At 37.5% G+C, this 23,269-nt stretch overlaps 1 protein-coding gene across 8 annotated transcripts in view; it reads right to left on the reverse strand.

Moving 5' to 3' along the window:
- Nucleotides 1-23,269, reverse strand: part of ARHGEF3 (Rho guanine nucleotide exchange factor 3) — a 131,431-nt gene that overhangs the window by 18,770 nt on the left and 89,392 nt on the right. For 5 of the 8 annotated variants that reach the window (XM_032984334.2, XM_032984335.2, XM_032984337.2 and 2 more), the window contains one exon: nt 611-718. In XM_032984334.2, the coding sequence (XP_032840225.1) occupies nt 611-718 (108 nt within the window). The other 3 variants (XM_009975284.3, XM_032984341.2, XM_032984340.2) reach the window with 3 other exon arrangements.

The raw sequence follows: 23,269 nt of genomic DNA on the forward strand, positions 1-23,269 counted from the left end.
GGCACAAATATTTTACAAACTAAAGTTCCATCAGCCTGAAAGTATGTTAAATATTATGCATCTAATCTACAATATATAAATAAAAACTACAAAATTATTTGATTTCTAAAATGCATTTAAAATTTGCTTGCCCTTTATTATTTTCATCATCAGCTTCAGAAAATGACTTTTTTCCAGTTGTTCACTAACTCTTTTGTTTAGGCAAGGTCAAAGTTCACTACACAGAAGGAAATTTAGCAGACCTACATGACTAACTAAACCAAAAATAACATTTTCAAAGAGATCAACCAAAACTAATAGACAGTGTCACAGGACATGCTGTTCATCAAATTTAAAAAGCAATTGTAATCCTTTAATATAACAACTTTTCGATGTTACAGGTGCAATAGTTTTCTTACTGGTAATTAAGAGACATTAATTATCTGGAGAGAGAAGTAGGTTTTTGAGGTGAGTATTCTGACTTTTTGCGTGACTCTGTAGTCATAAATTGCCTAAGCCCATTTGGACACATTACAATGGTGTGTGTGCATATATGGGAAGAAATCTGGAGTATGCTGCACTCCCCCTTTAGCAATGCAGTTCAATGCAGCAGTGCATTTACTGCGATTACCTGAAGTGTCTGGCTGAACCGCTTCAGTGGAGTGGCTCGTACAGGAGGAATGAGGCTTGCTAGTGATGTAACTCTGGAGAGCGGCTTTACCCGTTTGTTACTCGGCTCCTGTAGTAGGGGGAGGAGGACAAGGGAAAGGAAAAAAAATGGGGGGAGTGTGAGCATAATCAGATAAACATTGCTAACAGTTTTTCTGATTTTCTTAAAAAAGCACTTGTAAAAAGCAAGTTTGTAAAGCCAATATATAATTAGGGCAGTCAATAAACAATAGCAGTTTTAAATGCTGACAATGACAGATTACTCTTGGCTGGTACACACAGATCCTGGAAACGGCTGAAAAATGTAGTGATGGAGAAGTTGGCATGGCTGGGAGTAGGGGAAAGGGAGGAAGCTAAAGGAAGACTAAATTATTTTGTTATATTAACTTATTAAGAGAAATTTTCAGCAGTGCTCTTCAGCTAATGCACGTTATGACAATCTTGTCACTGCAATACTTTCAAATGAAAACAATTCCTTGTTTCTTTACCTCTGCCACTGTCAGCATGTTATAACTCTATTCAGTTTAATGTATTTTATTCCAGAAAATATAATTTAGACAGAAATCTCTAATTGTCCTTTGAGTGCATGTTCCTATGGAAATACTTATATATACAGGCAAACACACTAATAACGTGTTTACATATATTTAATTTTTGCACGAAATAGAAAGGAAAATTAAACAAAATCTACCCATAAAGTATTCAATTAAGTGTTTTTCTTTTCATATATACTTTTAACAGCACTTACAGTAATACATAACCACGTAACATAATATGCCAATTGTCCTGCAGATTTTAAAAAAAAAGTTAACAGAAGTTGTAACACAAGAAAAAAGTTATATAAATACATAAAAATAGAACAGTTACCCTTGGCTTCCTAACCTCCATCTGACATTTAATGGATCTTGAACAGCACATGCAAAAGGCAACTTTTGACAGAAAAAGAGCCAAACCTTCCAAGTGAAGTTAAAAAACCCATCCAACATCATATTTCAAGGACATCCTAAAGCAGTTCATCTTTCTTTTTCAGTCATGCTTATAAAGCCTGTATAAGCTTGCTATGCCTCCAATTTCCTAGACGTAGCTTTAAGAAAATGAAGCATGCCTATTATCCTTTTGTTCAGAAATCCAAATCCTTCTGAAAATGATGCAGATTTGTCATCCTTCCTGATACCAAAAAATAATAAAGCTCAGCAGCAATGATCATCATCTGTAATACAGGCAAGAAAAATTCTCTTCCATTAGTACAGCAACAGAGGAAAGGTGAGAAGCAGCTACATATTTAATTTATTTCTCAGCAGGCAGACCTGGAAATCCATAAATGCCGGCTGAGATGAGGGACAAAGTGTTTAACCCTCTGGCAAAAACAATGTATTCCATCACACATGAAACCTGGCATTAAAGAATTTTAGCAGCATAAATCAAGTTATATCCTTATCTTCAGTGCTGTACTACAATTCATATTCTTCCCTTTTCAGCAACCATGTCTTTGACACAGGTTTTTGAAGGAGTATTTTTTTTACGTCATTGCACCACCACTGGCATACTTATCTACAGCATCACCATCACCATCCCCCCCCCCCCCCGAAGAAAAATCTCTGAGATTCCACTGTAATTCTTCTCTAACTGGTGCCTCAGCCATCAGCTGTTTCTTTTCCATGATTATTCAGAATGCCAGTCCTGGTGCACAAATAATATCCCATGGCAAAGCCTGCTTGTTATGAATAGTGCTGCACTGCAGTGAGAGAACATGAAGTCCCAGACAGTCAGGCAGCGCTATGCCAGCAGCACCTCTTTGCTAGTAGCAGATTATTTAGGCATAAATATCACACCCCCAAAAGCAAAATCTGGAAATCAAGACTGTACAGACTTTCAATAAGACAGGAAGAGGGGGATTAGGATTAATAGAAAAGATTTCTCCTTCTTTACTGCTGTAACCTTTCTATTACAACTTTACTGCTATGTGTGTGTTCATTGGTCAAAAGACAAACTCATGCAAAAAAAGCACAGATTTGATCTATATAACATTATAGCCATGTCTTCCTTTCTGAAAGTTAAATGGTCCCCATAGTTTTACAGACCTTTTCCACACACACTGTGATTTATTCAAAATTTTGCAGTCTTTCAGTCTTAACTTATAACAAAACTAAGCTCAGAAGCCCTTGTATAATTTTCTGAGGAGTCTACTGACAGCAAATAAAATCACAAAAGTAAATCTGTACTTCACTGCACCTCTGCAGCATTTCACTTGAGTGCACTGCAAAAGACTTGAATGAAACTTCCCGGGGTAGCATTTAAAGTTAAGTATGGAACAGCGAGTCTTTCCTTATTTCAATACTTCCAAATGCTGTGTGTGTGACTGCAGCTCAGGTTTATTAATTACTACCCAAAGCCTGCAGGCTGAGCATTCAGACCAGGACCTAATTTGCTCTGCCGTGTGGGGCACATAAACATCAGGCAGCTGTGAAAATTGATGCACAGCATCAAATAACCTTGGAGAAAATCAGCCTAAGTAAAAAGAATGGAAATCAACTTCTTTCTCTTGGAGAGTGAGAGGAAGTGAAAAAAAGAAATACAATTTCCCCTTCTTCATGTGAGGCTGCCCAAAGGCTCTGAAACCTGTGCTGTCTCCCAAACCAAGGATGCCTACGGTTTCAGGGGGAACACAGTAGAGGCCCCCCCGCTCTTTAAAACTCCCCCATACATTTCAAGGAGAAAAATGCCAAGGCAGTATAATTTTTAATAATGTTCATGCTACAAAACCTTACTGAAAACAGAAATTGATGTTAAAGACAAGGGAACTCTAAAGAGAGTTCCAGCCAGCATCAAAAAACGTTGAGCTCTTCTAGAGCTGCTTGTTGTAAGCCACCAGTGGCCAGCACTTCTCCCAGTAGTCAAAGGAAAGTTAGATAATGGGTTGGGAAGGTATGCCTGTAAAGATCACCCATTTTGAATACCTCACGCAGTGTATCTTATTCTGATCTCACAATTAAAAATCTGATCAGAATTCAGAACAGCTAAATACGTAGTTCAGATTAGGAATTCATTTTTATTAAGAGATATAAGCATTATTACAGGATTCTCTCCAATAGAATTATTTAATATAATTTCAGAAGTCCGAGACTTTACACCTTTACCAATGAGTTCTGAAAGTAAATCTTGTTAATCACAAATTCTTAATTATGAGGAAAGTTTTCTGAATATTTCTAACTTGATTTTCACCCTGCTTTAGAAACTGTCTGGTAGGGTAAAATACCTAGCTAGAAGTGAAAATTCATCAAGCCTTAGTGTCCTAGGTGTCATCTCAGAGAAGTCTAAGGACAAGAGCAATCAGCACTGAGTCATCTCCTCCATTGCTGAATAACAGTTTGTGCAGGTAAGGCTTTGACTGTGCAATGAAAATATAGAGCTACCAAAGCAACTCCAAAACTGTAAGATAGTAATACTGAAACTGTTAGGCACTCAATCACAGTATATTTCTGTTGCATGGCCTGTGCCCGTTCTGCTCCTATCTCCCCTTTCATCAATATCCTCATTCTCAAGCTGTGTCACCTCTCCAAACCAGCACCACAGAGAAGCTGAACAGACTATTGAGACCAATGGTCTGGAGAGGAAAAAAATCCCGTCAAGTGCATAAAAAAGTACGTTTTAAACAGATGGTGGTTTTTCTCACCAAGGGCTCTGTTCCTTCACAACCAACAGATCAAATGGAAAGAGGCGAGTGTGAACTGTTCTGCTTTACCCAGAGATACCGACCAGGATCTGCACTTGCACATTAGCCCAATACAACCAGGGAGCTGCATTCCAGATGCTGCTTCCCAAGACTCTTCAAATTTATTTATTTATTTTTAAAATAATAAACTGCTTGTAGTTAGGATTTCCTAGCACATGTGTTCATTACTTTACTAATTTGTCTCTGAAAAATCTCTGATTTTCCAGTTACCCTGGGGTCCTGCAATCATAAAATCTTTTGGGGTGTGAATCTAAGCACATGGAAACACAGAACTGCATGATTCCATCATCTGTCCAGCATGAGGAGACTCCAGTAAGGACATATTGTCCGGTTAGAATGAACATCAGGTTCCAGGTCTGTACCTCTGAGTGTGCTCACAAGACTCACTTACCCGAAGTCATCACTCCTCCTTGCTGCCTGCTCCCCTCCCAGTTCAGGGAATTTAGGAGCAGATGGGATTGAGAGAGAGGATTTAGTGGCTGGATCCACTTGCAACAACCATCACCTGTCCAGACTGGGAAGTGGGCCAAGTTATGACACAAAAAATTCAGGAGTTACAATGTTTCGCCCGACCTTTTAAAGTTGTTATTATTGGTATTAAAAAGTAATTTCAGAGTTTGGAAATTACTAAGTGTTAGACTCCGTTTTCAGAGTCAGGAAATCTTGCCAAAACAACACGGGAAGTAAGTTAGAAAACAAAAGATCCAGACTACAGTTTGGCAGAGTTTCCAAAATGTGGAGCTGGTATATGTGAACAAGTAATGCTAATCTGACAGGGCTTTAAATTTGATATAAGGCTAAATAAAGCTGAGGGAAACATGAGTGCAGGAACTTCAAAGGCTGAACAGTCAAGTGAAGTCAAATTAATACCTGACTAGGTTAGAACAAAGAGCAGATGGCTTTTGGAGGGAGCTGTATTTGAACTCAAGATGACTTCAGCAACATTTGAATTCAGAGAGCAAAAAAATAAAAGCTGGAAATACCATGTATATATGCAGCCTCAAAAAGAACTCTTGAAACTGAACAAACTGATAAAAGAAGCAAATCAGTGTCCAAAAACTGGATGGTTCCAGAAACCAGACAGTGGACATCTCAAACAACTACTATGTCCTTCTGAAAGAGTGTCTTTTTATCATTTACTTTCCTGGGGAATTTGTAGGAAGAAAGATTAGAGTGATAACAATGGCATAATCACTGATTATCACAGACTTAAGATGAGAAACTATCAGACTAAGCATTCAACAGCCATGGAAGCATGTTAAGGCAGAAGATCCTTTGAAGAATTAGGCACTAACATTAGTTGCATTGCACGTGACTGCTAAGCTGACGTTATTTTTATTTATTCATTAGTGAAACTGGCACCTAATATTTGGATGCATTGTATCCAATAGCACACTAGACAGATATGAAAGCTTCTAGGAGGCTATTTATGGGAAGAAGCTAACACTTCCCGTGTTCTTCATCCACCAAATAAAACAACTCTTTTACTAGTATATGTAAAGAATGGAATTTTCTCAAAGTTCAAAGCAGAATGTCAGAGTCAATTTAATAATATTGATTAATTTTCTATACATTGGCATTCAACAAGGCCACCCACAGATTAATTATCACACTTTGATGGATAAATTACTCTAGCAAAAGATTGGGTTTAATTTTCTAACAAACAGAAGGAAAGGAAAAAAAAAGAACTAGGCCATGTTCCCTTTGTATTGCCCTAAGAACAGCTGAACCAATGACCTGGATAACACATCCTGAAGAGCACTGAATAGTAGTCTAGGTGACATATAAAAGGTCTTCATTTGCTTCAGTACCTCACTTCAAAATTCTTTCACTCTATGCTCCTGACCAGCTTAGCCACTCATTTCCTCCCAGTGAACAGTAAAAGCAAATGTATGTTCACTGCTGGTATGGTTGTTTTTTCACCCGACTCTCCCATCTCTTATCAGCAACTTCAACAACAGTCTCCATGTCAGAGAACTGGTGCTGAATTTGACAAACAAGGGAAAATATTTCCCTAAGGGGTCATTACACTTGTGTCTTCAGCCCACGGTGCAGCACTACTGTGACCACATTGTGTTGATTTTTCTGATTGTATTTAAAAACAAATTAATCAAAAAGAATTTACAGAGATTTTTAAGGCAACTCAGAAAATAAGCGCTATGTGAAAAACGGTACAGAAACTTAGCATTTTGGAATATTAGCATTTATCCTGTTTACCTTCAAAGGCAAACTAGCAGCTGAAATTGGCAATGCTTGTTAAAAGCATCCTAACTTATTGGAGTTCAAAAAGTTCTGAGATAATTACTTACTGTAGTAACTCTGGATTTGGGGTTGTTAACTTTCTTGAAATTTTATAAAAAGATATGCTGGTTATTTATTTTTCCCCTTTTGATATACTTTCTATTTGTGAACCAAGACAAACATATATCCAAAGCATTCATTCTGTGCTATGGGAGCATTCATTAGTGCAAAATGTTTTAACTTAAATTAGTCTCAAAAGAGTTAACAGTGTAATAAATGGAAGACACTATAAATTGAAACAGTACAGTAACCTTTGTTTCAAACCTAATTCACAAGCAGCGCCATCTAACTAAAACAGAACCACTCTGTTTTGGACTTCATGTAACTGGCTGAATTTCCATACTCTGATACTTTAAAGGTTAATAGTTTTTAGTCACCTTTATAAGGGTAAGTCAACATTTGTCATGGCAGGAAGCCCAACATTATTATTTTTATTAGTCTGCTACTAGTTAAATTGGCCTAAGATTAAATAGGTCTAATAAATGCCCCCAAAACTTGCAGTTTAATAATACAATAACCCCCCAAAACCTGAAAACAAACAACAACACATTCAAGCTCTGTTCCACGGGATGTTATCAGTATTTAACCTTCAGCATGATAAAACAAAACAGAACAAAAACCCACAAAAACAAACAAAAAAGGTTAAAATAGAAAAAACAACCTATGTTACAACAGAGTCTCTTAATACAGCAAACACAACCTAAAAATAAATTAAGCCAGGTTTTCTGCACCTTTAGAGAGAAGCAAAACTGGAACAACTAGAACAACATTCTCAATTGTTACTGGCACTAATACTTTTTTTTTTTTTTTTTTTAAACACTTGAAACAGCAGAGAATTTGCCTTTACTTCATAGTATCTTACAAATATTCTGACTGGGAAGTTCTACAACATTCACTCTTCTAGAGCTGAGGTTGATGGTCAAGAAAAACAAAAGTGACTCTAAAGCAGTTCTAAGTACAGTTCAGTGTTTCACAAAGGTAACTAATCATCCATGCGAATCTATCCTAAAACCTTGACATTTTGCTCTAGTCACGGTGTTATAAAGAAGACCTGAAACGACAGTCGGAGTACAATAAAAAGCCATACAGAGAAGTGGTGAAGTATTTGCAGTCAAAGAAAATCAGCTGAATTTTGCAACACTCTTTCACATCACGTGTTCATCAAAGATTGGATCCTTGCCACAAATTGGCTGCCCTCATTAGTCACCACTCTTAAGACCTCAGATTTCATTTGCCATATGCAAGCCAGAAGCACTGAAGTGTCAGTAGCATAAGGACAAGTTGCATCCAGCTATCTTGACTGATCGGTCATTTGTCTGCAATATCCAGAAATCAATACATCTACCAGGAGTTAGGAAATGAAGGCCAATTAACAGACAAATCTCACACTGAGGTGAACTAACACAAGCAACAGAGATTCTGAAATACCCTGACAATTAATGTTGATTTGATTAAATTCTGCATTTCCTCTCATTAGAAGCCGCTTCTACAGACTACCTGAGAGACCTTTTCCATTCTGGAACAAACTAGATATGAAGCTGGGCTGCCAATTAACAAGCAGACATCATACGGTGAGTTACTGAATGGAAAAATAAAGGCAAGTTGTTTATTTCAAATTGCCATTAAGCAGAACAGATCAGCAATTTCAAGTGTGGGGGTTTGACATGTTTCCACGTCAACTTACTGCAGTTACACTGCACATGAACTTACCTGAAATATCTCAAAACTGCAACTTGAGAATATTTCACTCAAAATGAAATACATACAATTATGAACATCAAAGATAATTCATGATGTGCAGTATATCTCATAATCTTTTGGCCCCTCTCCCTCTGGCTCCATGCCTGGTTCTCATGTTAATGATGTGCCATGGCCCAGAGGCCTGGGGGGTGCCCTCCAGGTCAGCTGTCCTACACGCCCCGGGAGTTAAACACAGTCCCAAGCATGAGGCAGCCTAGACCACCTGCACACAAAACAGTGAGGATATTGGGAGACAGCAAAAGACAGATTGCAAACAGCCCCGACTCCTAGGTCTAAGATTTCTGCAGTATGCAAGATGTAAGCAGACATACAACATACTGGAGAAGCAAAGGAATTCTATGCCACCACTGTAGTTTCAGAGCCTAAAGCCAGGCACTGGATTAGATCCATGTGTTAGCAGAACAGAACATCCTTACGCCAAGGAATTCGTGTCCTCCTTCCCATGACTTCACATTCAGACCTTTAAACCTCAATCTGTGACTGTGCATGCTCTTTCTTATCTGCTGCCCATCCACTGGCTGTGCTTCACTTTGTTTCCTTTAGAGGGCTTGGTAAGGGAGTTGCTTTAACCAATAAAACATAGAAAATGGTATGTAGCACTGGGAAAGATGTGGGGCTTCTTCCATCTCAAAGCAAGCAAATTTCAAGTTTTACTAACTGTCTCTATTGTTTGATTATGAAAAAGCTGGAAAGACCACAACACTGCTGTACCGGTTACACCTAGAATTGCACTACAGTATTTTACGTGGGGTATACAGTGATGTATGTAAAGGTTTTACGTATTACCTATATTAACTCATTCCTCAGGCACAGCTATGTTTTGTTGCCCTTAAGCTGTTTTTAGAAAGAACTATGTTAATCGTACTTTGACTAGAGGTACACCAGTCTTTCCTCAGAATCCAGAGTTTTACTGTTCACACACATTTTTCATTTGTCATTGTTTGGTGACTGTGCTACTTCTATGGAGTTTATGCCAAGGAAGCTGGTGTGGCTTAAAGAAAGAACTGTAAGTAGAAAACCTCAGTTTTCTTTCGTGCCACTGACTTGCTCCTCAGAAACATCCCCAGTTTTCCACAGCTGCTCTGCTGGCTCCAAGTAAATCCCAAGAATAAGAAAGAATTAATTTGTTGCCAAGAAGCTTCATCTTCTTACCCAGAATCCTCCAGCTGGAAATTTGGGAAAATGTCAACAGTAGAGTATACGCTCAATATTTTTGTTGAATTTCATCCCATGTAAGTACTATTGTACTTGATATTCCAGACTATATTTTGTATTTGTTCAAAACAAACACTAAATGATTGTTCAATAAAGTCAGAAGAAATATTTTATAATCATGAGTTCTGACTTGAAACCAAATCACATCTTTATAACAGAAAATCTGTTCTATTCCACAATATCAACATTTATGCACAAGTTCGATTATTAAATAAATCAACCAACTTAACATGTTAATAATTAAAATGAAACTCAAGTTTTCAAAGCCAGAAATTCATAACCCCCACACAGCAAGCTAACTTTCTGGTGTAGTAACACAAAATTATGGTAGAAGGCGCCCAATAGCTTTATTTAGACTTGTAAATACTGAAGGGTGGAAGAACAGTTAGAGCTTGAGAAGAATTGCAGATTTCCCTCCCCCTTCCCCTCACATTGACAGACTTCAGAGAAACAGGCTGCACACATCTACCCTCCTTACAATGCCTTTCCCAGAGGGTAGGTTTTTTTTCTATTTCCTTAACTAATTTTTTGGAGTGGCAGGTGGTCTTTTCACACACTAAGACATACAGAATATTTAAAAGTTTATTTTTCAGAATGCTAGGAGTCCATCATACTATCAAAAAACAGCCCGAAAGCATAGGGTGCATTTTCTTATTCGTATAAAACACAAACTGAAAGATTACAAATTCAAAACAACTGTTTGCACATTGTAATTTTGATTGATCACATATGTTATTAGATACTTCCTCATGCTCTAAACTTTAATTGAGATTTTTTTCTTTGAAATTTGACTATAATCAAGCTGCCCTTCCTAACTGTAAGAGAGCAACACTCCAACTCTTCAGATTTGACAGTTCTATTCATTCACAAAACCCCCTTCATGCAGTAAAGGCTAAAAACATATTTCTTTAATAATATAGTTAGTAAAATGAGTACCCTTAAGAGTACCATTTGGTATCCAACAACTTGTGTTTTCCATAGATGCATATGCACATGTACACACACTGAGGGTGTTACTTATCAAAAACACACAGTTGAAAAAACCTCCACTTTCGTTAACTGCAATAAAATCTCTTTATGTAAAAGTACACCGAAAGGCAAGAGTCCAGCATTTTCTTATTAGGTCTTAGCTTGAGCATCATGATTAAACAGGGTCACTTGGCTTACGTTACTTTTTCTTTAGAGCCGCTCAACTGCTGGAGGTAATTAATCTTTGATGTGGTTGCATTAAATGCACCCAATTTAGTAAGTTGTCTTCAAATTACTCATCAAACAAGACTAATGAAGAAGCTATATATTTAAGTGATAAAAACTTCCAAAGAGAAATTTTATCCTTCCTCCAGTGCAGCCAGACAGAATCCTCACAGTCACTGTTTTCTTTCCAAACAAGCACACAAAGCAACATTAACCTAAAGTATCAAATATTTAAGTCTTTCACAAACATTGGTTTCTGAAATACTCCACCATTTATGAGAATTTTGCAAGTGAGTGTGTTGAGTTTGGGTTAATGAATAAGATTTTTAATGTTACTTGAAAGGATTTCATCCTTTTTAAGAAACAGAGTAGCCAACCTGCTGATAGGGCTGAGTTTTCAGTTAACTGTATTATTGGATTAATTTCTTGGTTTATTACTAATGAGGAAAAGACACCTAATGCTTTAAGATACCATTTTCCAGATTCCCTCCCAATTCCTGCATAAATTTAACAATATGTAAGTAATGGTTAGCCCTGGGATAAAATACACAAACTACCTTAAACTACATATCTAAAACAGGTATTCCTCAGTTATCTACTTAAAAGATTAGTTTTAATTCTGTAAAGTGACAGATGACAAAGTTTTGTTCCTCATCTCATTCCAAAGGAAAGTTTAAAATTTTTCGAAATCTAGAAAAGTAAAGGATGCCTAAACAAACCAGGTATTTATGCATAGAAACCTATTTTCAAAGCACATTACTTTTCCCCGAAGCGATACAGATCACACTATAAAGAAAGCCACAGTTGCAACCGTATCCCCAGCAGACCGAGTACCTCTGTCTCTTTAGCGGGGCTGGCCGCCGGCTGCACGTCCAAGGCACAATTGGCCCTCTTGACGGACAGGTAAAAAGGGTAATCCTTGGCCACCATGGTGGCTGCAGGAGGAGCGGTTTCGGGGGTCACAGCTGAATCTGTCCGAGTACAAAATGCGAAGACCAGGCTGAGCCTCCCGCCCGGCAGCGCTGCCACCCGCGACAGCTCCCGCGCGGGCACGGGGCGGGGCGGGCGGGGGCGGGCCCCCTCAGACTGCGGCGGGCGGGCCGGGCGCTGCGGCTCGCCAAGCGGGGGGACCTCCGCCCCTCGGCGGGGGCTCTGCTCCCGGGGCGGGGGCACGACGACCCCGCCGCGCCGACCACAGGCCGCTACCGGGAAGCGGAACCCGGCCTTCCTGTCTGCCCCTCGCAGGGAAGCGGCAGGTCAATGGCGGCCGGGCCTCGCCGACAGCCCCGCGGGACGCGGCAGCCCCGAGGGGGCGGCACTGGCACCTACGGTCTGGGTGCAATGCTCCTGCTGAGCAGGGAAGCAATGCTGCAGCATGTTATGCTGCCACAATACACAACAGCACAACAGTGATTTTTTTTTTCTATGTTTTTATCTTTTGTTCTTTTTATGTTCACCCGTATTGTTACTTTTTCCTGTCTGGCAAACAGGAGTTTGTTTCTTACGTTCCTAAAGTTCCACTGCTGTTGCTATTGTTTAATCAAACAGCTCCCCTACCCGCACCCCTCATTGTAACTAGCTGAGAAAGTGGAAAAATACCTTTGCCTAACATATCTCATAGGGCATTTCAGTGCCTGCACAGCCAGGCAAATTCTGTTTGATGTCTACCTTAGGACAAAAGTAGTGAAAATTTCCTGAAAAGAGAGCGGAAGCATTAGGGGCCCTGTGTGCAATACAGAATTGATCTGACAAAAAAAAGTATATGGGAGACAAGGAAAAGGAAACTGAGTAGGAAGCTGGACAGGGGGAGGAGGGAAGGATATTTTCAGCCAAAGGGAAACAGCACAACCAAGAATAACTTTACAGAGCTTGAAAGAAATCACTGATTTTAAAGGTAAATTGTATGATGGATGTTGCTTTACAAGCATGTCTTTTCCTAAAGGCTGTCAAAATGCAGACAGTTCTCATTTTGACACTTTCCTTTGATTTCATCAATATCCTAAACATACAACGTCTCTCACACTTACCCTCCTAGGCCTTTTCAGGAGCAACCACAGTAGAGCCAGAGATGCTATCCCTGCTGCCTCTTATGCAGACCCCTCTATTTTGTAGTAGTCTCCTCATAAAACAAACTCACCTACTAGTTCCTCAACCCTGCAATTCCTGGAAATTTCTGGAACAAAGTTATCAGTACTTGTAGATGTTCAATTATACTAGAAGAAAATGTAACATTTGAACATTTTGAGTGCTATGTGCAGTACCACTCTCCCTATCTCTATCATGGTAGGATGGGACCAAGTTCACCAAAAGCAAAAGTGTTGACGAGGCATCGAACAACTTTCATGTAGAGGATAGTTAATCAGATGGGACATTTAGGAGAAGACAGAAATTAGAGCAGGTGTGATCAAGATCTACCGTAAGTGACAGAGAAAGCAAGTAAGGAATGACTTTTCACTGTATTCAACTAGAGGGGGAAAAAAGGGTGCATCAGATTAAATCAGAGGGTGGCAGATTCAGATCAAAGGAGCTAGTTTTTGTGTTATATACAGCAGATGCATTTGTCACAAAATGCTGTTGCTAAAAAAGCTTCTCAGACACAAGGTCTTGGCTATTGGGACAGTATTTTGGGGAAACATCATGATGGGCTATTTCTGTTTCGTACTCTTCCCTAAGCATCTACTGCTGACCACCACTGGAGATTTGGTATTAGGTTAGATGAATCTCTGCAGCAGCCCCCTTCCTTTCCGTATTTCAAAAAATATTAAAAGAATGTAGCATTTTATTTGGAGAATACTTGTCTTACCAGATGATTTCTGAAGCTATGAACAATTATTTCATTCACATGAACATGCATTCATTTTTGCAAGACATCTTCAGTGTGACATTCAGAGGACATACCTCTGAGCACAACCTGGTAACATCAAGCAGTTTCTCCTCACATTTCAGGCACGTCAACACACCAATACACACAGGTTGTTTAAAATGGTCAAGAACTTCCTGAGAACTCTGGAGCTGTTGCGTAACCATTCAAACCCAAGAAGCCTTGATTTCAAATACCATCTGTTTATAGTTTTTTATGAATGTGCATACTAACACCATTTTAAAAATCATCTTCACTTAAATCAGTTAGACAAAATCCCTTCAAGGCTTGTGCTCAAAGCATTCTAATCCTGTAACATGCTTCACAGCATGAAGAGCACTTCGCACAGGACAAGAGTGTACTGGTTTGGAGATTGAAAAAATGAACATTGGTTTATACATGTAAAAAAATATGCCAAGAGAGGGATTCTGTCATTTTTCCATTAATCAGGCCAGTGCACTGCAGCTTGATTTAACATTCCTGAGAAACAAGAGAAAAATATGTCTTAAGAGGAATACGATTCTTAAAAACGGTCAGGACCTTCATCTAAATAAGTTTCAGAGCACCGTGCACCTACAAGATAGACCCCAAGGAACACCTAAAACAGGATTCATCAGACTATTTGGATGTTCATTTACTTCACCAGAAGAGTGTAAATACAGTTTAGAACTGAAATTTGGACCCAAAGTTCAACCATGAATAGCACTTAACTTAATAGGTATCATATTATCTGATGTAATAACACAATGGTACAATTTCAAACAATTCTTTCCCAGAGAACTGAATTTGTCTGTAGAATGCTATGTGCATTCATAATCAAAACCATGGCAGTTCAGTCATGGTACTGAGCCCCTTCAGTATTGCATATCAAAATACAACACCTGGAATATTTTCTGAAAGATTTTTAAAACAGTCAGTACTGATTTGCATTTACATTTCATTTCTACATCAACTTAGATTACCAAGTGACTGTCTATCAATAGTCACTGTACACTCTGTGTGTGTGCACGCCCAAGCAGAGCCAAATGTCAGTTCATAAACTTGTGGCTGAAAGACTCCCATGTGAACTCCAGTTATATAGTTGGAGAAATAAAGGTTTCAGTGATAACACTAAGGAATCTTATAAGACTGGAGCCACCAAGTCCACTCATTCCAAAAATTATACTTGGACTACAAATCTAAACTACAAAAATTAGATCTGAACTGCAAATTACTTTCAGAAAATAAACTAATATTTAAGAAAAAACAATGCTAGTGACTAGATTACACAGCAGACCAGTGCATCAGTTTTGCCGTTTCTGGAACAGGTTTTTTGTAGGTTTGTTTTCAGTTTGGCTTTTTATTTACTTAAGCCAAAGATGCAATTTAGTGAGGCAGATGTAAGTAAATTATTTGGTAACTCTGGAAAGCCCTGCTCAAGAAAAATGCCCACCACTGTTGACCTGTTTCAGGACTGAAGTTGACTGACAGAGTTGTTCTGTGATTGTCTTGTTCACACCAATGCCTTTAGTTTCCTCCTGCATTCAAAACCTAACACTCAAGTAATTATTGCAAAACCATCTATCTGCATAGCAAAGCCCTTTGAAATATTTAAATTTTGAACCTTAAAAATATCTTTATCTCTGACTAGAATTCCTTTTCATCTTATGCTAATCTCTGAGATCCATACAGCTTCGATCAGAGTAATTTTAAAATTAAAATGCAGTTGATTAAAGATTTTTCAAAGGATCCAAAATATGATGGCAAAAGAATAAGAAATAACAACAGAAAAACTTGTTTCCCTTTAAAGAATAGCTAAGAAGCTATTATGATAAGCAGTAGCAAAAGGAACCGAATGAAACATTCAGTCTAAATGTTTAAGTAAGGAAAATCCAATGGAATGATCAATCTTCAACCATCAGTCATGGGCTTTCAGGAGTTCAGTGGAACAGAAAATCATCAATTAAAGCTGAACTCTGCCAAAGGAAGAAACCTACAAATAGATTGTTTAAAGATCTGAATTGTATGAGTTTTTTTGTTGTTGTTGTTTGTTTGTTTTTTTCATCTTTTGTTTTGTTTAAGTTTTGTTTTAACACCATCTTTGCCAACACATTTTAACTGCCTCTGGGCAGAAACACAGAATCAGTGATTAAACAGAATTCTTTTGAGATATCTACACCCAGATCTCGATTACCACCTTCTTCCTGACATGCTGATATGACTGCTTTCCCTATTAAAAGTAAATATCTGTTTTGCCAAGCTGTTAAAAAAGATAAATACACTTAATTTTTGGTAAAATATTGGTATGCCAAGAAGCAAAAGACTCTGAGTGTCTGTCTACCTGCCTCTGTTTTTCTCCCCTCGCCCAGTGCAAACCAGCCCTTGGCTTGGTTTTGGTCTGTATTTGACTGTGATGCCCAAGAAGAAGGCTAGCCTTAGTTGCAACAATTCGGTCTGATAATTTATTTTCTTAATTACAACTAGCAATGCTAAAAGAAAAACACTAACTCTATTTCTCCGGTGATTCATATTTATGGGAGCTCTTCCTTCTGATCTGTCTGTTCTGATGACTTAGAAATGTACATTTATGCATATAGACACTTTCTTGGTCAAGTACATGCCGATGTGGCAAGTTTCAAGTAACAAGGCAAGAATTTAAGAAAAGGTATAATGCTTAAACAAAAAAAAACCAACAAAAACAACTATGCTATCACTATAATCTTCAGATATGCTATATTCCCAGCTGTTTTTAAGAAAATTATATTAAGAACAACGAACAAACCATTGCCATGTTTTCAAAATAGATTAATTGCTGTAAGAATATCAAGTTATACAGTAGTCTCTGAGACACCATGAGTAGAGTAGCTCTGCTGTCTTGCTAAATTACTCCAGATTTATGGAGGCAGTAAAAGATTTGAAGTGTGTTGCAGAGGACCAGAATCTCCTATACAATTTTGGCTAAGCGTGCAAAGAGTACTAGGCATATGATGTTTCTGGAAATTTTACCCACCATGAAAACGTGAAATTAAGTAGAAATATTGCATATACATTTCAAGGGGAAAAAAAAAATAATCTCAGTAGTTTGCACTTTATGGAGTATTCTCTCATATATGCACCCATTCTACTTAGAATGTGGTTTCACAAAAAATAGAAGCAAGAAGTTAATGCCTTGGAGAGGTACAATATCACTAAGAATATTCAAAGAAAAGCTACTACTCCTACTATTCTGAAATGACCAGTGAAAGTTATCCAAGCTAATGCTGCACATTCATGCACAATTCAGTGCTTATTGAGTATCTCTGAAGCCTCCCTTCAACATACCCAAATACCTCTTCAGGATAATCATTAGCAAGCTTTCCCTTCAAAAAAAAACAAACCAAACCAACCAAACACAAACCAACCACCAAAACCAAAAACACAGGTAAACAACCAAAAGTAAACTTTTGAAGCAGTCATTTCAACCAACCATTATAAATTTGAATCTGCTTGGGAGCTGGAATTCAGAAACACTGACAGTGATGAGTGAGTAGCTAGAAAGCATATAGACTGCTAGATAAAGGGTATTTGTGAGGCAGTTACACAGCTGTTCAAGAAACTGCAAATTCCTCATTGCAAATATGGATTTTACACATGGTAATGAGAGTTACAATTTACTAGGTAATAAATATTAAAAGAGACCACTTGATTAAACACACTGGCGCTGAAAAATTCCAATAAAAATATGATTACAGAATAAGTGATTACCATTAAAAATGTTCTGTCAAAAACCTCAGCTGTAATTTTTCCAGGTAGAGCCCTAATCCTAGAAAGATCAGTACAGAACAAAAACACATCTCTGGGGAACATCTGACATTACAAAACTGAAACCCAGATTTCTATTCTGTCTAGATTCTCCACTTGAAGATTACCTTTCATATGACCCTTAATTGTGCAGTTTATGGAGTAACAAGAGAAAGAGGAAGTTACATTTTCTCACTGTTATCATGGGCTATGCTTTGGGCTTTGCAGCCAAGATGCCCTGAACTATTCCCTTAAGTTTTGTGAAATACAATTAATAAATAGCAGGAGTCTCTATTGTTTTCCACTGTCAATGATGGTTACTTCAAAATACCACCTTTATACTGTAGTGCATTCATGCTGAAGTGATGGAGAGACATGATTTTCATAGAAGTCATCATGAATGTTTTACTGTATGATCACACATCCAGCTTGTAAAACAGTCTGCAGGCTTTCAAAATAAGACATGCATATACTGTTTCTTCATATAAATGTAGCAGGTGGAACAATTCTGCACTGGGAGACAAACAGATGAAACAACCTGCCAAATTGTTTTGTTTGTCCTCATTTTGCTGAATTTATGTAAATTTTGATTACTACAGAAAGTTCTGTGAAGTTAAAGAATGCCTCCTAACAATTGCATTTGCACTGAGATGGAAGCGCTCCCTTCAGGAGCTTCCCTTAGAAAGACAATAACCACCCATTTTTAAAGCTGCCTCAAATTCATATATAAAAACAATTAGAGTGACTGGTCTGCATCTTAAGACTAAGGATGGCCTGCCTAGTAAAATCAGGAAGGATTCATGCTTCTCCACCCCTTTACCACACCCAGTGGTGCAAACTAATTACGAACACGGTGGTCCCTGTGAGGGAACACACAGGGTGTGGTGAGGCGGGATAAAAATGACCCTCACCAGTTACACTTACAACAAAGCTGGTTGAGCTCGTCTGAGTATTACTTCCCTGGGGAGACCAGAAAGGAGGAGGTGAGAAGGACTGCACTAATTTGTCAGTGTGTGGATTTTAAACAGTCGGTCAAGTTCTGTGGAGGATGAAATGATAAGCCAAAGTGCAGCGTCCTTTCCTGAAATTTTACATCGAAAGAGGCATTTTAGGGAGAGGAAATTACTGGAACCACTGGTATGAAGTTTAAATGAGATTAAATGTAAATAAAATTTCTAAGTTACTGGCAGTGTGGGAGCAGGAATTTCTCTTCAGGGCTCTCCTGCTGACTGGAGAATTAAGTAATAAATTTCCTTGTAAGAAATCATTGTCTCTAATGCAAAGTATTTACCAAGACATCACAGTAGTGGTCTATTTTTTGTTTTGATTAAATTTTATTAAAACAATATTTATACTACATTAGTAACTCCATAATATTTATCCTCAGAGAGGATAGTAATTTGTAATCTTTTGCTTAGATAGCAGCAAGAACAAAATTCTGTTCTATAAAGAAGTAACAAGAATTTTCCCCACCCTATAACTGATCTCACCTGCAATACTGCCCAAATGCCACTTAGTTTGTTCTTCCAACCAACCCCTCCAACTGCAGTACGTAACGCAAAGTTTGGGGTTAATACTGTTTATTAGACCAAGTTATATAACTGGGGGGCCATGAGGGGCGTGGGTGGGAATGGAACAAAACAAACAAACAAACAAACCCAAACCATCAAAAGCAAACAAAAAGCCCTCCCAGACAAACAACAGAAGATCTTTCAGGCGCATAGGTCAGGTCAGAAATAAAAGCAGCAAGAAAATAAGACCTGGGACTTGTGAGTTTCCTTTTCCTATTCATTTATTTACCTACTTGTATGGATTTCAAACCTTATTATACATTTAATTGTGTTCAGTTTGACATGTTTTACTTCATTTATCTGTTAGTATGATTCTCTCCAGTTCGGAGAAGTTATCAGAGTTAATCACATTCTACCCTTCATTAATATTTTATTATTTTTACTAATTTTTGAATGAGTTTTTACTTTTACTTTAGGAAGTGCTGTACTCAAGATGCAAATAAAGCCTAAACGTGCTGAAAAATAATATTATTTTACAGTATGGCTGAGGTGAATTGAAAATTTGCCACTCATAAAAGTATAAGCTTCACTTCCTTCTCCTCTATCCCAATTCCTCCTCCTCCTCCCTCTTCATACTCTTCTACCATCACTATACCCTCCCTCTGTGTAGTCCTTCCCTGCCACCTTATGCCAACTCTAACACTCATCTCATCACACAGATAAATCAGCAGTCCAAAACCACAAAAATACTTTATTTTGACAAGTTTGTTTTCTGCTGTTTTTGTGAGCTGAAGAGGTTTTTGTGCCATGAGAAAAGTACCAAAACTCACTGAAGCTAAATGATGGGAAAGTACACAGGTACAAATCAGGACAGAACAAGGAAAAGGCTAATTTATCTTCTCCTAATAAGCTGAGCTAACAGTTTACAGCTAAATTGTTTAATTAAGTCATACCCAAAGAATACTGTTAACATTTCAGTTTTTTGGATGAAAATGTTGGATCAGAAGCTTTATTTATTTTAAAAAACAGACACACCTATTAATTTCCATAACAACTGTGCACTGTTACTCATCTTCTAGTCAGTTATTTTTGCCAGTTTGAATATCTTGAAATTAAGAGAACATCTGTGCTTCATGAATAAATATTTAGAACACAAACCTCAAGACTGATTTCATGTCCTCCTGAGCATAGAGAGCTTTTCTCCTGTTCTAGACCATAGCCAGTGAGATGCCAGCAGTGTATCTAGACCCAAAGTTAAGCAATTTACAGTTATACTTGACACAGATTACAAGACATCCATGGGAAAGAGTGATGACAGTCAAGCAAAACAGTGAGACTATTATGTGCTTTACAAACAGTAAGAACAGTCTAATATCTCAACTACAGTAGAGCAATCTTGAACCTGTGATGCATTCTGTCAGACTACGATACTCAGACAATCCAGTGCAGAAAACCTCCACATTTGGTCATGAATAGAGTTTTGCAGATCACATAATGCTTACAATCCGAATTATCACAGTGATTATCCAAATTTCAATCTTCGACTATTGTGGTCCATTAATCTGTTTAGAAATGTTGTTCAATTCCCATGTGCTATGACATACTGCACACAAAATTCTATCAGAAATGAACACACACACACACAAAAATCATCTTTCTCTTAACCACATCCTCTCCCTATGAGGGGGGAGGAAGAACCAAGGTATAACTTCAAACAGAAGTGTCTCTTCAAAAATGGATAATGCATTAACAAAAGATAGAACTAACCTACTCTCAAGTACCAACTGTATTGTAGATGTATGACCTTAAAGATGATGTCACATTAGCAAAATGTAACTAATATTTAAAAGACAGTCAAAATGGGACATAACATCTTCAGACAGATACCAACAACTCACACTAGAACAGAACTTCTTTATTCATACCCCACGATCAAGAATCAGGGAATCAAGAAGCCATTCCCAGGGATGTTTTGCTTTGGGTTACAAAAAGGTTATATTTAAAGTTACAAAATAACTATCTTCCCATGTGTAAATATAATGAAGTAATCACATATGGTACAGAAGTTATTGTAACAAGTTTTAATTGAAACATAAAAGTATAAATAAGAATCAGTTGTCCTGAATGCTACTTTTTTGGTTCAGGAACGCTAACCTATCTCCTCTTTGATCAAGTTGTTAACCACAAATTGCTATCTGCCAAAAACATCAAGTACATCCTACTTCTATGTGATCCCCATTATCCAATCTGCAACCACCATCCACTATAAGTGTTCCATTTTCCAACCACTATGAATTTTGGAGAGGACCCTAATGACCACAGTTAACTTTGTCAGATAGCAGAAAGTCAGTAATTGAAAATGGAAAAGAAAGTCTTAGAAATGAATTCCAACCACCACAGATAAAACATCGGTTATTATTTTAACATCTAAGAAACAACTCAAAATTGCATCAGAACAGAATTTTTGCATCTATTAATCTTGAAAACATACTGATTGACTGAACACAAAAGCAAGGTAATACATTCATATGTTTTAGCAAACATTCTGATTTTATTATATAACTGGATTTGGTCTTAAATTACATGGTTGTCAAATATCGTATCCTCAAATCCCTGAAAATCATGAATATAGTGTCCTCTTAAGACCCTAGTAAATAGTTAAGTATTAAAATAAGAGACTTTAGAACACCATGAGGAGATTTAAACACAAACCCATAGACAAAAAATTATTTTGTTCTTATGATGAAAGTTTAACAGAAAATATAGCCAAAAAAAAAAAAAAAATAGAGGCCATATACTTTTAATACCAGGCATTGGTTTCAGAGCCCAAGATGATTAACAGCTGCCAGGTTTGTTCTGACCATCATGTAACTTTTGGTGAGGGTTATTCTGAAAACATGGGTCTGTATAGGGGGCAAAAAAGCACAGAGATATTAAAAAAAAAAAAAAAAAAAATCAAGTTAAGGATTAAAGCTGGTATTCTAGACCAGACAGGAACAGTGAAGCACTTGAATGACAGAACGATTTGTGGGATTGGGATAAATAATTTATCTATCATTTCAAAAGCTTTTGTAGTTTCTGTTTGATGTAAAACAGAAGTCATTCGAGCAGTGCATGATCAAAGCAATCACCTCGGAAAATGGCTTTTGCAATAACATTTGGCTATATACATGGAAGGCAAAACTGGTTTTGCTAAAGTCTGGAAAAAAAAGGTTGTTGCAATAATCAAAATGCAACATAGTAAATTCCTGAAGAAGAATTTTAGTTTTGTAAATGGGAAAGACCAGAAACTAATAATGACATGGAAATAATACACAAAAATAGACAAAGGGCTTATAAAAGGACCTATTTCTCAGGTGAGGCCAATGCCATTTAAGAACACAGAAAAGAATTTTAGAAGAGATGGCATTGTTGCATTAAATTAATTCCTGTACCTGAATTTTATGTGTGGCAATATATGTTCCATAATTCATGGGTAGAACAATTTTTGTTTTGAAGGCTGTGTACTATAAATATCCCACTAGCAAACTAAATACAGTACTGCACACTGTGGAAATGCCCAGACACAGTCCTTTTTCTTAACTGATTCTTTGATCTTGTACAAAAGCAGCAGTTTAAGCAGAGATGCAATTGATCTTGAATAAAAAAATTCCTCCCCCAAAAATATCTTATTTTACTCTTCAGCTCCCAAAATGTGATTCTGTCTGAGTTCTAGGCTACTACAGTATAGAAGAGAACAAGATCACCTAACACTTCTCAGTAACTAAATTCACTGTAGTTAGGATGGCTTGCAAGAGCTTTAACAAAGGACTGGTTTATGATTTTGTTACCTTGAAGGACAGTATAAACAAAGTATTTCTATGCCCAAACCAGAGAAAAAAAAAACTTTTATTTTGGTTTTATAACATCTTTTAGACCTAAAGAGAGGAGCAAACCATGAAAGAAAAACCCTGGTCACACTGAAATCAAAGGATGTTTTGCAAGTACTCCAAGCAGATTATAGTTCACCCATATCAGAGAAACACCACATTGGTATAATTTAATGTAATTTGAGTGTCAGCAGCTTAGGCTAATTTAGACATACTGGTAGTAGAAGGTGGTATCAATGGAAGCCATCTCACTAATTTAGCTCACTGATAAATTCCTCTTAGAAAAAAAAAAAAAAAAATTAAAAATTACTGCACAGAGAAGGGGGAAAAAAAAAATAAATAAAAATAAAGAAACTCCACCTTTCAACCATCCAGAACTGCTAATGTAGGTAGAAGGAAAAATATTATGTCACATATA

Source organism: Tyto alba, unplaced genomic scaffold, assembly GCF_018691265.1.
Source record: "Tyto alba isolate M040663 unplaced genomic scaffold, T.alba_DEE_v4.0 Super-Scaffold_3, whole genome shotgun sequence".
In the NCBI taxonomy this organism is placed as follows: Eukaryota; Metazoa; Chordata; class Aves; order Strigiformes; family Tytonidae; genus Tyto; species Tyto alba.